The sequence below is a fragment of the Narcine bancroftii genome, chromosome 2 (genome assembly GCF_036971445.1).
Source record: "Narcine bancroftii isolate sNarBan1 chromosome 2, sNarBan1.hap1, whole genome shotgun sequence".
Taxonomy (NCBI): Eukaryota; Metazoa; Chordata; class Chondrichthyes; order Torpediniformes; family Narcinidae; genus Narcine; species Narcine bancroftii.
The window spans coordinates 65,473,755-65,489,092 of NC_091470.1; the positions used below are offsets into that span (position 1 = coordinate 65,473,755).

The following is a 15,338-nucleotide window of genomic DNA, read 5'->3' on the forward strand; positions in this document are numbered from 1 at the left end:
TTAATATTACAAATAATCTTTTTGAACAAACTTGAATACTTTCTGTTTATTCCTTGAAGCTATTATCAAATGAAGAGCATCAAATATTTTTAACATCCTTAAGTATATGGATTTGTACTGGAGGGTAATTTTGTTTGCTAGAGAAGGAGGGGTTTTGCAAGTGAGAGAGAGAAGGACATACTGCTGGCAGTTTTGAATCTCAGATAGAGAGAGAGAGACCGAAGGGAGTCTTTTGACTGTGTGTGACACAGAAAGCTGTAACAAGCTAGGAGAAGCTTGTTGGAACTGAAACAGAAGCTCCAGAGTGGCGGATGGCTGGAAGTGCTATCTGTCTGATGTTTCTCTTGGAATAAAAGAAACAGAAAGCAACTCTGTGATAACCTGAAAGAAAGAGGTTATCATCTGGAGAACCCAAATGGAGCAAGTTTCACCAGCAAGACATTGAGGTGGTACCTCAGTTGTGGAAATCCTGGAACAACATATTTCTCTCTGCAAACCTACGAGAACCTTCCTGTGCGGTAACCATTTACCTTTCAAGCACAAAAGCCTGGTGAACTTTATAGATGTTAAATTTTGTGCACAATATAAGAATTGCCTGCAACCAGAGAACTTGGAAGAAGAAGTGAGATTGAACTGTGAAACAAAGAACTTCTCTTAAATTTACACACATACGTGCGCTTAGAATTAGAAGGGGGTTAAGCTGGGTTAGTTGAGTTAATCGTGATAAGTTAAAGTTTGATTCTGTTTTCATGTTTAAAGATAATTAAAAACAACTTTTGTTTAAGTAACTACTTGTCGTGATGAATCTATTGCTGCTGGGTTTTGGGGTCCTTTGGGCTCGTAACAATGCACACACTTAGATTTTGACCCAGTATTATATGTTATAATGTTTTACTCTATTATATATTTTATGTTTAGTGGATATATTGATAATTGTAAATGTTAACATAATTAGGTCACAATTTAGTTATAAGGTAATATCCAGTATTGTTTTTAAAATTAATCTATTTCTTTTTCTGTTCTTTCTTTTTATTCCTTCTTACTTTCTTTGTGGGGGGGGGGGTTTCTGTGTGGGAGGGAGTGGGTGAGGGGGGGGAATGAAAAAATATCATGTATTGATTTTGACACAGTAATTTTGGCTATGTATGTAATTTTTACATGTGCCAATAAAATAAAGTTTGAAAAAAAAGATCTTTTTATTGACAATAATTGTGCATCTTTTGAAGAATTGGTGGTAAAATTCAATTTACTCAAAATTTTTTTAGATATTTACAAATTAGACATTTTGTTAGATCTCAGATTTCCGATTTTCCTGTAATCCCTGAGGCAAATGATCATAATACATTTTTTGAACTACAACCTCCTCACAAAGGCTTAATATCTCTTATGTATGACAAAGTGGTTAATTTAAGACAAACCTCATTAGTTAAAACCAAGAATGCCTGGGAGCATGATTGAAACCTTTTGCTCTCCAATGAGATTTGGATTCTATTTTTAATCTGATTAACATTACTTCCTTTTGCGCATGGCATTGTTTGCTACAATTTAAAGTGGTCCTTAGAGCACATAGATCTAAAGTTAAACTGTTCAGATATGAATCCTTTATGTGATAAATGTAAAATAGGTGATGCCTCTTTAATTCATATGTTCTGGAACTGCCCTATCTTAGAAAAATTTTGGAATGTTGTTTTTCAAACTTTATCGGTGATTTTAAATTTAAAATTGGATCCTTGTCCTTTAATTGTTCTTTTTTTGGATATCTCAAGAGGATGATGTATCATTGACTTCCATTCAAAGCCAAATTTTATTTTTTTACTTCGTTGATAGTCAGACATGCAATTTTGATAAAATGGCAAGATAATACCCCACCTACACATGCACAGTGACCAAACAATATAATGTCTTGTTTAAATTTAGAAAAAAAATTAGATATGCTATTAAAAATTCCAAAAGACATGGGGCTCATTTATGGACTACTAACATATTCTTAAGATTTAGTGCTATTCAGAGTCTTGGCACTGTGTTGTCTTTCTCCAGGAAGGTGCTTTGAAATTTGTAATATTTTTTTCCCCCTTTTTTCTTTTTTTGTTGCTATGCTTTATTTTATTATTAAGAATGTGCTCTGGATTCCTTAATTATTATCATATTTGTAATCTTTTTTTCTAATTTAGTGGTACATTGTATAATTGTTCTGTTAAATTGTTTATACTTTAAATATCAATAGAAATATTTTAAAAAGAGAAATAGAAGAAGGCTTTACACCCCTCATTCAATATTCATGCCTGATCTTTATTTTGGTACCACTTGCTCTTATTAACCCCATACAACATAAACCCCTTAATTTTCAAAAAGCTTTTGATCTCTAGACTCTGTAACCAAGCTTCCACATGGCAGAGAATTCCCAAAATTCTTTACCTGATTGGAGAAGAATGTTTATCTTACTTCAGTCTGAATGGCATAAAGTTTATTTTGAAACAACACAAGTTATTAATTAATTGTTTCTCCATGCACAATATGAGACCGGCTAATTTGTCAGTCTTGATGCAGATACATTGCCTAGAATTAATGCAATTTTCTTTTTTATAACCACCTCTAATGTTGTGATTTATACTGTCCATATACATTATACGAGATGGCAGAGGTCGACAGCATCGAGTCCACGCTGCTGAAGATCCAGCTGCGCTGGATGGGTCACGTCTCCAGAATGGAGGACCATCGCCTTCCCAAGATCGTGTTATATGGCGAGCTCTCCACTGGCCACCGTGACAGAGGTGCACCAAAGAAAAGGTACAAGGACTGCCTAAAGAAATCTCTTGGTGCCTGCCACATTGACCACCGCCAGTGGGCTGATATCGCCTCAAACCGTGCATCTTGGCGCCTCACAGTTTGGCGGGCAGCAACCTCCTTTGAAGAAGACCGCAGAGCCTACCTCATTGACAAAAGGCAAAGGAGGAAAAACCCAACACCCATCCCCAACCAACCAATTTTCCCCTGCAACCGCTGCAATCGTGTCTGCCTGTCCCGCATCGGACTTGTCAGCCACAAACGAGTCTGCAGCTGACGTGGACTTTTTACCCCCTCCATAAATCTTCGTCCGCGAAGCCAAGCCAAAGAAAAGAATACATTATTGATTGGAAGGGGGGAGAATTCTAATAAAATCCCATTTTAAACCCTTTAATATTTTTCTTAACTGTTTCTAAACTGGTTCTACTTCTTGATTATCTGAGCCTAGACCCTTTCCAATGTCTTGATTCCATCCTTTATGCCCAGGGCTATCTATTTTATTTTACCATTTTTGCCTATCTCTATAAAAGTTTTGCATTTTTAAATATTTAATTTCCAACCCCTGTTATTTATACAACCACCATTCTGAAATGATTGATGAAACATTTATTTTTATTTGTGCTGGGAACTTCTGTATCTGATTACAAATTCAGGTGAACAGTTGTTCAATTCATATTACCAATTACCCCTGTTCTGACTCCAATTGGAGATTTTTTTTTTAATTTAGACATACAGCACGGTAACAAGGCCATCAAGCCCACAAGCCCGTGCCTTCCAAATACACCAACAGCTCCTGTATGTTTTGAAGGGTGGGAGGAAACTGGAGAACCTGGAGCAAATCCACACAGACATGGGAAGAACAAACTCCTTACAGACATGAACCCAGGTCACTGGCACTTGAAATAGCATTGCACTAAATGCTACTTTAATCATGGATATTCTCTAGTACATGTTTGGATAAACAATTACTTTAACATTCTGGTTATCATGACTATTTGATGCTCTATTGTCCTGGCCCTTTAACTTTCTTTAATTTCCCCTCACCTGAACTGTCCCATTGACATTTTGGTGTAAAGCTTTATCTCCAGCAACAGTTATTCAATTCAGTAGGTGCACGATCAATGTCAGTGGAGCCCATTCCATCAACATAGGATAATGATTCCAAATTGCTCAGAGTTACCCCACTTTTCATATGGATGCCCTAGCAGATTCCTGAATAGTCCATTTCCCTCTTTCAGATATATACCTAGACTAATTCAGCAGCCTGCACCCAATCAGCTTTGATGTGATGAACAGGGTGATGGATGGACAGTGCAACTCAGTGATAGTTTCTCACCAACAGCCTGCTTATCCAAGCTCAGGTTTTGCTTGGACCTTTTGGCTTCAGAGGTAAGATGAGGGTCAATACCTTATGACCTGCCAACAAACACTAAAAAAAAGAATGAAAATGAGAGGAATTGGGATCATTTTCCAACTGCTGAAATTATATCTAACCCCACCCCCCCCCCCCCCACCCCTTCTCTCTCACTCTGTCTCCTTCCCCTCCCTCCTTGGCAATCCTTCAAGAGTTCAGCATTAAGGATCAAAGCTAATATAAAAGGTAGCTGGAGGCCAATTTCTTTTAGCTCAGGACATTGTAAGAGGCCCTGAGGGCAGTTTCCAAAACCCAGACATCTTCAATTTGCCATCAATGACCTTTTCATCATTTTAAGTTGATGACCTGACCATTTTCCAGTCTATACACAAATCCTAAAATTATAAAGAAATTCATACCTGTGTGTTGCAATAAGTTAATAACACTTAGGCATGGGCATACAACTGACAAGTAAACGTCATGCCACACAAATGCGAGGGAAAAATTATCTAAAAGAGAAAATCTAACCATTCACCCTTGGCATTATCAATAATACCACTGCTAAATAATGTAATCAGTAATATTCTGGGGGTCACTGTTGTTAGGAAACTTAACTGAAGTGACCACATGAATACTCTGGCTACAAAAGGAGATCAGAAATCAGGTAACCTGTTGCAAATTATTCCTTTCCCTTCCTTACTCTTTCAAACTTTTCCACAATTTGCAAGGCATAATGAATAATATCTACTTGCCTGCCTTCATCTCCAATTATAGAAATGAAAATCAATACCATCCAGAATAAAGTAACTAATTTGAATGATAACCCATTCACCCTTCAATCCTCACCAATCATATAACATCTACATGATGTATGGCAGAAATGTTAAATTTAAACATACAGCACAGTAACAAGCCCTTTTGGCCCATGAGCCCAGGCCCCTCAATTACACTCAGTTAATTTACAAATTGTGGGAGGAAACCGGAGCACCCGAGGATACCCACGCAGATACATGGAGAACATACAAACTCATTAGAGTCAGCATGGGATTCGAACCCCAGCTGCTGGGCTTGCAACAGTGTTGTGTTCACTGCTATACTAACCATGCCGCCCCCTAATAAGAACCTTGTTAAGGCTATTTGATAACTTGCAGCCTCTACCATATAGCAAAACCACACCTTCACCATGGACGACTCCAGGTCAAGCTGATAGTTGAGTGTGTAATTCGTCCATCATACTTGCCCTTTGTTTTCAGTGGCATGTTGAAGTACTCCAATAAAACTTGAGGTTGAACAAAACTCCTGATATTGCTTACAATACGCTAAAAGCTTGTTAAATATTGTAACCAGATAAACAAGAAGTCTGTTGATGTGGGAGAACGAGAGCAATACACATAATTGATGAAGGAACTCAGCAGGTAATGCAACATCTACAGAAAGTAATAGGCAGCTTTGCAGGGCATAGAGTCGTGCAACATGAAGCAGGCTCTTCAGCCCAACTGACCCATGCCAACCAAGTCAGCAATCTGGGCTAGTCCCACTTGTCTGCATTTGATCCATATCCTTCCAAGCCCTTCCTATCCTTGCATCTTTTGAATATCTAAATCGTATCTATAGTTTCCTCACACACCGGATGCAGACCCTTCTCACCTAAACCAATCCCTCTTTTTCTTGAATTGTCTAGCCTGGGAAAAAGACTGTCAGCATTCACTTTTTCAATACCCCTGATGATTTTGTGTACCTAACCAAATTTAATAACCTAAGGTGCTGCTTGAGTGTCACATACTGCGCTCATGTTAACCTTGTTGTTCTGGCATTGTTACTGCAATTACCCTCCATCCCAAATCCATATACTTAAGGATGTTAAAAATATTTGATGCTCTTCATTTGATAATAGCATATCTAGCTTCAAGGAGTAAACAGAAAGTATTCAAGTTTGCTCAAAAAGTTGTCATTAAACATTAAAGATGATTATTTGTAATATTAATGATCAAGTCTCTTAAGATCTTCATAAATTACCCTTGTACAGCATTTACTCTTGAATAATGTTTTAGGCATAGGTGGTGATCATGTTTGTGAGCAACATAATGCTGCCACACTCAGAAGATGACTGATCAGAAAATCTGTTTTTAGTGATGGTAATCAAGAAATTTAAGACTCTCAGCTCATCTTCAAATGATAGCATGAGATCTTTGCCAGAAATTGTGGGAAGAGATACCCAGGTGTCAGATCCTTTGCTCACTCCAAGGACAATGCCTTTGACAATCTTGCACTGAATGTGGCACAGAAGATTCTATTAGTGCAATATGGAGCAATAGTGCCTTGTACAAACATCGTTAATCTCCATGTCAGATCATGTCTGAGTATATGCTGATATCAACTTCCGCAGTTCAACCATGAATTAGGCAAAGAATTGTGTAACACCACTAATGGCAGAGAATATAAATGGAGGTTTTCCGATAATTCTGTTGAAATTGTATTTTTCAGTGTTACATAAATTATACTTATGGTGCTTTTGTAAAGTAACGTAAAACTCTGATAAACCGGTGCAACCAGGACTTTGGGAATGCCAGACCAGCAGACTTTCTGGAGAATCAGGTCTTTTCTCCTATTAAAACCAATACAATTTTTCTGAGCTGTTATACACTATTCTAATAAATTTCCCAGTTAAAAGAAGCATGGGAAACTGAACCCTGGTTAGTTTAAGGAGAGTGTGAGAAATGGGACCCAGGCAAATCAGGAATTGTGGCCCTTGGGTGGGAAAGAAAGTGCAATAACCAGAGCTTTAGCAAGTGGGAAAGGAGTGCGGAAACCTGAGCCCTGATGAGTCAGTTGCGGGCACAGAAACTGGGACTCAGACGAGTAGGAGGTGCAGTAACCTGGGCTCCAGAAAGCAGAGAAGGAGCACAGTAAATGTTAGTTGATGCCAAAATGCCATAGTATTAGGATTTGTGAATGGTATTTTCCAGCACACATCTTAAAAGCACCATGAAATAAATTGCAATAAGGTAAATGACAAGATTACATTATATTTCTACGCCTTGATTCAAGTTGAAATAAAACATTTTAACCAAGTCTTTAGATTACATTTTCTTATCCAATGGTATAAAATTTTGTAACACGTGTATACAAATAAACCTAATTTTGAATCTTCCAAAATCTGAAAAAACCTCCTCACAACCATTCCGACTTTTACCTTTGAATTCTGCGCTTTCTGTTGCAACGACTGTTTGGGAGCCTTGCTTTTCTGATTTCTGGTTCCACAATCCTCCCTGAATTGCTTCAGCACTGATCTTGCTCTACTTCTGGATCCGTCTGTTGTTGACTCCGGTTTATTTTGCATTTTATCCTTGACATTTTTGTTAAGTTCGGTAGCCTTGGCATCATATCCTTTACTTGTGAATCTCTGTTCCTGTTGCTTTGATTTACTTTGAAGGTAATTCTTCCTTGCAATTTCACTCTAAATGAGTTGGCATATTTTTGGAATAGATGTTGGGAGAGAAAAATGATATTTTCAATTTCATTTTCTGATAAGTATTTTCCACATTTTAGCAATCAATGTTTATTAATCATCCAAAACCATACCAAAACAGTGCTGTCAGAGCTGAAAGGTGGGATTATATTCAACTTCTTCATTCTCCATCTTTCAGGCACACCAAACTTTTGAAATTTTGGATAGGATAATCCCTTCACAGCAATCATAAAAGTAGCCATAAGGACTGATAGGCAAAAATAATGGGCATTGCAGTTAAGCCTAGAGAATAATGGTTAATGATGAGGAATGTTACATATGGTACTGTGTATATTGTATGCCATCAAGCTTAATTTACTGAGAGATAATTGTTAAATGGAATTGAACAAATGTTTCTTAATTATTATGGGGTTCTGCCACAAGTAAATTAGTTTACGATTCAGCAAACCATCCATTGGACTGCCATCAGTTTGTCAATTCCATGCAGCGTAGGAGAGAAACAACTGTAACTCTTTATAAGTAACTCTTCTGCTCATATTGGGTATGCATTCCACAGCTCTTCTACTCCTGGGTATTTCTCACTTTCCTCCCACATTTTGTATTTCCAAGCCTTGTCTGGCCTCCAAAAAACACGACTTCCCACTTTTCTGGACTGAAATCTACTCTGCACAAGTAAAATAAATAGTCATATTTTCTTAATCCACAAGCTTTTTCCCATCAACTACATGGTACACAAGGTTACAAGGGGCTTAGATAGAGTGAACGGCCATCACCTTTTTCCCAGGTGACAATAGCAAATACCAGAGGACATCCATTGAAGGTGAATGGAAAGGAAGATGCCAGAGGCAAGTTTTTTCATTCAGTGTGCTGGGTCACTGGAATGCATTGCCAGAGGTGCTGGTGGAGGCCAGTAGGGACTTGCAAATGAATTTTTTAAAAAATGTGTGAGGTAGGGAAAAATTAGATTGTTTTATAGTAGGCTTATATAGGTCTGCACAACATTGTGGGCTGAAGGGCCTGTACTGTGTTGTAATGTTCTATTTTCTATATTCACACAGACTATTTTGTATCATCTGCCAACTTTTTTTTGAATATTTTATTTAGCAACTTTTAATCCACAACAGTAAATATATTTCTTTCAAAAAAGAACTTTCAAAAGTTATACATGTGGTATACAAAATCCCCCTCCCCCAAACCCCCCAAAAAGCAAAAGAAAATGGAAAAGAGAAAAACTGGAGAATGTCAAGGGGAATAAACTATAAAGTTTTTAATACTAATACTGATGCTGGAGGTTGCCAAGAGATGGGGTCTTCAGAGATTCTGTTCAAACATTCATACCCTCTGCCAACTTCTTAATCATGGCTTCCGATATAAAATCTAAATCAATGACATCCAGGGTCAAGAACAGCATTGAATTCTACTGCAAAGATCCTACCAGTAGTACACATCAATTATCATCCTATGCATTTTGCATGACATTTTCCTTCAGGTCCCAGTGGTTTTAACTTGTATAATAAGCCAATCTTGTGGCACTTTGTGAAACATCTTCTGAAATCCATGCAATATCAAATATAATTGACACCCAAATATTTCAATCAAATCCAACATGGTATGCCCATAACAAGTCCACATTAACATTCTTGATTAATTTATACCTACCTAAATGATGATTTAGACTCCCCTCATATTTTGTACCAGTAATTTGCTTACTATCACTGTTAGGTTGACTCAGTCTATCTACATTTGCCTTGTTAAATAAACCTTTAACAGACCTTTCAGTGACCTGCAACTTAACAGGACTGGAAATAATGTTCAGCACAGAAGACATACATTATGTGTTTGCGTCATGGTTATTTCTCTTAATGGTTATGTACAGATGGGAATAGATTCGAGGACACTTGCAAACATAATATTGTGTCCTTTTGTCTTTAATTGCATGTTACTGGTGCAGGGTGGCTCCTTGACCAAACCCACACTGCAGTAAACCGTGAACAGCTTTAAATCATTGATGTATGGGCTGTAGCTTGAAGCAACATTGTGGACCATGCTCTGGTGCAACTGCCAATGCAGAAGGTGATATCACTCATTCATAGCCTTAGTTATGAAGCAAAAGTGCTTCTTACACTATGGATATATGCTCTAATATAATGCCTTCCAAATGTTCACAGCTACCAACTACAACTTCTGTCTTTTCCATTGCTTTCATAAGAACATAACATAAAAATATGAGAAACAGGCGTGTGTGTGGAGGTCTTCTTCTCCACTAAGCCTGCTCTGCCATCCTTTAGGATCATGGCTGATCTGGCCATGGACTTAGCTCCAATTACCTGCCTATTGTCCACACCCTTAATTCTTCTATTCTTTAAAAATACACCAAACAAGGCAGCCTCTATTGCAGTGGTTCTCAACCTTTTTCTTTCTGCTCACCTACCATTTTAAGCATTCCCTATGCCGTCGATGCTCTGTGATTAGTAAGAGATTGCTTAAGATGATATGGGAGTGGAAAGAAAAAGTTTGAAAACCACTGTTTTAATTGTACCTAATTGACTCGTTATGTGCACGGTTTCATAACTCCAAAGGAAATGGGCCAATGAGAATTTTTCTCAAGCAAAATATTTCAGTAACAACTGGGTCTAGAGCAGTGATTCTCAGCCTTGCCTTCCCACTCACATCCCACCTTAAGCAATCGCTTTCTAATCACAGAGCACTGATGGCACAGGGATTACTTAAAGTGGTATGTGAGTGGAAAGAAAAAGGTTGAGAACTTTTGGCTTCCTTGGGCAGAGAAATCCACAATTACACTATTCTCTGGAAGAAACAGTTGTTCCTTATCCTTTCTTAAATCTGCTCTACTGAATCTTAAGACCATGTCTATTTGTACATGCCTCATTTGCTCGTGGAAATAATCTCCCTCCTTTTTTTTTAATTTATTTCTTTCATAATTTTATATGTATCGATGAAATCCTTCTAAGTTCCAATGAGTAATAGTTCAGTCTACTCAATCTCTCCTTCTAACATAATCCCTTCATTTCCAGAATCAACCTGGTAAACCTCCTCCGCACCACCTCCAAAGTCAGTCCATTTTTCTCATGTAATGAGACCAAAACTCCACACAGTACTCAAGGTACGGTCGTACCAATACCCGGCACAGTTGTAGCAGTACCTCCCTGCTCTTAAATTCGATCCTTTGAGCAATAAAGGACAAAATCCCATTTGCTTTCTTGATTTCTTGCAAACTGAATTTTGTGATTAATGCACAAGCAGGTCTCTGCAATTTTTCACTAGTTAAATAACAGATCAACTATTTTTTCTTTCCAAAGTGAATGACCTCACATTTACTGGTTTGGCACTCCATCTGCCAGATCCTTGCCCAATTACTCAAATTATCTACATTTCTCTCGGACTCTGTCAGCTACGCAATTTGCTTTTCCACTCAATTTATTGTCATCAGAAAACTTGGATACTCTACACTTAGTCCCTTCTTTGATGTATATTGTGAAGAGCTGTGTGCCCAGCACCAACTCCTGTGGCCCTCTACTTGTCACTGATTGCCGACCAGACAACTAATCATTTATCCCCACTTTCTGCCTTCCATCAGAAGCCTTTTGTGAGACACCTTGTTGAACGTCTTCAGGAAATCTGACATTACCACATCCACCTGCACTCCTCTATCAACTGCACTCATTATATCCACGAAGAACTATCTTCCCAGTCTTCTTGTTCCTCTCACTCCTCTCCCGTTTTTAAGAGAGACCTACAGGACCTTCCATAATTGCAGTCAAACTTTTTAGTGGTTTAGCACCAGCAAATTCTTCCTTCATGAACAAATTTAGATGTTCATCAAAAATGCACAGACATTTACCATAAGCCAGAAATGATAACCAACAAGTAAGATGAAAGTACTACATGACTTACTTCCTGAAATTAAGATGTTCCTCTTGTTTAATAACACCTCCAGAGTTCACCTGGTGACAAACTAGGAAAGACCTGGATCCTCAATTCTTCTGTATTCAACATTGTCATTGAAGGTGAGGTGCAATAATGACATCTTTACCATCAACCTTGCAGACAAATTGACATTTTGAACAGAGATCAGCTCCATAAAGAGCTTCACTACTTGTATTTCTGTAACTGACAGTCTATTTTACTTGATACATACTACTGTGGTCATTAAGGAAAAAAACCCATATGAAGACACAGTCTTTCTCTGAGCAGCAACAGAAAAGCAATTGTATTAAAAAACTAGCTTGTTGGCATTGCAACTGGACTGTCTTGGGCATCAGTCCATTTGGTATGTAATTGTTAATTATGCAAGTGAACCTGGCCATTCTTGTTTATTGAGCAAACTGCTAACAAAACCATCCTTTCAAATGTATATCAATGGAGCTTAGGCATGATTATAAATTTACAACAGCTCCAACAAACAAACAACACAAAGTGGAACAAATTTAAATTCAGAAACTGTTCCACCTACATAACGTTTTAGAATGCCTTCAAATTTTTCAAGCAACTTTTATTGTAATGAATTACTTTGCAATGCAATGTCATGACAACTATTTAACAAATGACAAGACCAACAGCAATAAGACAAATGATCAATCTAGCAGCATTACTTCTGTTGACTGATGGAGAAATTTTAATCATGGCAACATTGTATAGTCCAACAAATGTTCAGACATCCTGTATAAACAGTATTCTATTCTGGGACCAACACTGAACAAGTGCTGGTGAAGTGAAAATGTCTTTGTGCTAACTCAAATATTGCTAAATTGGATTTGAACCACTTACAAATCAGATAAATAATAATTGGAATGTTGAATTTATCTAGCTCAATATTCAAGTTATTTAATGAAACAGTTCTGGTCATTTTTAAAGTTTATTATTTGTAATTGAATATGCAAATACAAAGTACTTAATTAAATAATGCAGACTGCTTCCATCCAGAGTAAGTCAGTGTGAAGTAAAAGGAACTGCATATACTAATATACAGTAATGTTCAAAATCCAGTTCTGGATTCTTTTCCACGTCATCTAAATTTCTTGAAAAGTTGTTTGAAAAACTTGTGACACCTAATTTTTCAGAAACTATGACAAAACAAATATCTATTAAAGGATCAACATAATTCAGAAGATATGCAACATTGTTTCATCTACCTGGATATCTTTATTAATAACTTTGATCCAAGCATCAACAGTCTTCCCAATACGAATCTTCTCGGCTTCATCCCTGAAATATAATGTAATTAATTATTTTTAATGTTTGTACCTGTCGTTCCTCTCTCTAATTTATCAGGCTCTGAATCACAAAATGTAGATATATGATTATATTAGTCATTTTATCATTCAATTTGTATATTGACACAAAATGATTCATTCCCTACAAATAGGACAGCATTGCAATTTCAGACTTTCAAACAAACCTATTATAACTTCAAACTGCTTCAAATTCCATAATATATTCAGGCATTAGACACCTCTCCCATAGTGGGTACATTTTATGTTAAAATATCAGTTATGAATGGCAAGAAACTGTGAAAGACTGAAATTGACAGGGCAGCATTTATTTCAAGGTTAATCGTGACACAATGAAAGAACTTGCCTCTGAGGTGAAATGAGGGTTTAATGTCATATGCATAACTACAATGCGCAGATACATCAAAATTCCTTTCTGCTGCAGCCAAACAGGTACACAAGATGCACCAAATAACTTACGTTATCAATATACCAAGACAGAAAAAGAGCTGATTAATACAATAAGGATAGATAAATATTCACAGTGGCAGTTAAAGCAAACAGAAGTGATGTTTCATCAGTGTTGACAGATCTTTTGGTAGGTCCTGAAGTAGATTATGGTTGTGGTCAGGTACAAGGAGATTCAAGAACTGCAGGTACTGGACTTCAGGCTTTGGACCAATAGGTGTGTGTTTCAGTTCCCCCATCATTGCTTTTAAAAAAATAAAGACATACTTTTTTTGTGCCACTTTTCAAACAGTGGGGAGCTTTCTGGACTACATTATTAACCTTAAAACTAATAAAACTCGAGTCCACGCTGCTGAAGATCCAGCTGCGCTGGATGGGTCACGTCTCCAGAATGGAGGACCATCGCCTTCCCAAGATCGTATTATATGGCGAGCTCTCCACTGGCCACCGTGACAGAGGTGCACCAAAGAAAAGGTACAAGGACTGCCTAAAGAAATCTCTTGGTGCCTGCCACATTGACCACCGCCAGTGGGCTGATAACGCCTCAAACCGTGCATCTTGGCGCCTCACAGTTTGGCGGGAAGCAGCCTCCTTTGAAGAAGACCGCAGAGCCCACCTCACTGACAAAAGGCAAAGGAGGAAAAACCCAACACCCAACCCCAACCAACCAATTTTCCCTTGCAACCGCTGCAATCGTGTCTGCCTGTCCCGCATCGGACTGGTCAGCCACAAACGAGCCTGCAGCTGACGTGGACTTTTTTACCCCCTCCATAAATCTTCGTCCGCGAAGCCAAGCCAAAGAAAGAATAAAACTCTTGCACATTTATCTCACTGTTCTAAGATTCCTGCAGTGCTTAAAAGTGCTGTATTTCTTATACTTCATTGTGAAGTATTTAGAATGTCACAAAGATGTAAAATTTGCAATGTCAATGCATTAATTTTTTGTTTGTTGTTTTGTATTGTTGGTTACATTACATTTCTGAAAATGATCCCTGCAAGTTAATATATTTCCAGTGTACAATCCCAACTCAGTCATTTTATTTCCATGAAAATATTAGAGAGCAGCAGGAAATAATAACTATCTTCAAGTGGTGTTTTACAAAGCCCGACATAAAAACAAAATTTAAAAAGTCAGATCACACTAATTTACGAGACAAAATTGGTTTGGGGCTCTGCCTTTATTCAAATGCTAAAACCACAAGGATGCTTATTTCAGACTACATTTTTTTTAAAATTTGTATCAAGATTCAAAGTAAATTATTTCCACATGCTGATGTACCCAGTAAGTTGGCAGGTTACTGTGGAACTTATTCAGGTATGCCTAGAAGAAAGGAAAAACATGAAAGTACAGTTTGTATTTTGCTGAGTAAAAAACCCTATTTCAAAAGATGTAAAGGGAATTTGTTACCTAATAAGTGGTGATCTGCAACAGTCACCATTTCACTGCTCCACTTTATGGGCTTCAGTATTCTGACTGGCCTATTACTGAATGAAAAACTGCATGCATTGCATGCTGGTCCCATCTGGCTTGGCAAGCTGACTTCGAACAGCATCTGTTCCGGATGCAGATTCTTGTTTGGCAATACAGTGGTGCCTCTGACCCAGCCGCGATCTCACTTAACCTAGACAAGTCACTTGAAACAGTTTCACCCTTCCCAAATATTAGTTTAGGATGAGATCTGATCTGGTGTTTGACCTCATTTTTTTTAAAAATTATAGCATTTATTTTATAATCCTAAAAAGTAAACGGAGTACTAAGCAATGCTCAAACATATGTGCAATTCTACACATTCTTCATTTGGGGATATGTTATCAGTGGGCCACAGAAAAAAAACACATTAATAGGTTGAAACAGAATGTTTGATGGTATCATACTTTTTCCCTATGCGGTGAACATATCAGTGAATAATTTTGGGAATGTGACCCAGTAACTAAGCGGCATACTTTGGTATTGCTTGTTCCTATGCAGTAGGCTTTATCATGTCAATTATTGACCTGAAGAATTTCTGGAACTGAGCACCAACAATTAAAT

General features: G+C 37.6%; 1 protein-coding gene across 4 annotated transcripts in view; it reads right to left on the bottom strand.

Moving 5' to 3' along the window:
• kiaa0586 (KIAA0586 ortholog) overlaps positions 1 to 15,338 on the bottom strand; it is a 427,045-nt gene that overhangs the window by 203,853 nt on the left and 207,854 nt on the right. For all 4 annotated transcript variants that reach the window (XM_069916886.1, XM_069916884.1, XM_069916883.1 and 1 more), the window contains 2 exons: positions 12,761 to 12,833; positions 7,332 to 7,595 (listed from right to left, as the gene is read on the bottom strand). In XM_069916886.1, the coding sequence (XP_069772987.1) occupies positions 7,332 to 7,595; positions 12,761 to 12,833 (337 nt within the window). The remainder of the gene's footprint in view (positions 1 to 7,331; positions 7,596 to 12,760; positions 12,834 to 15,338) is intronic.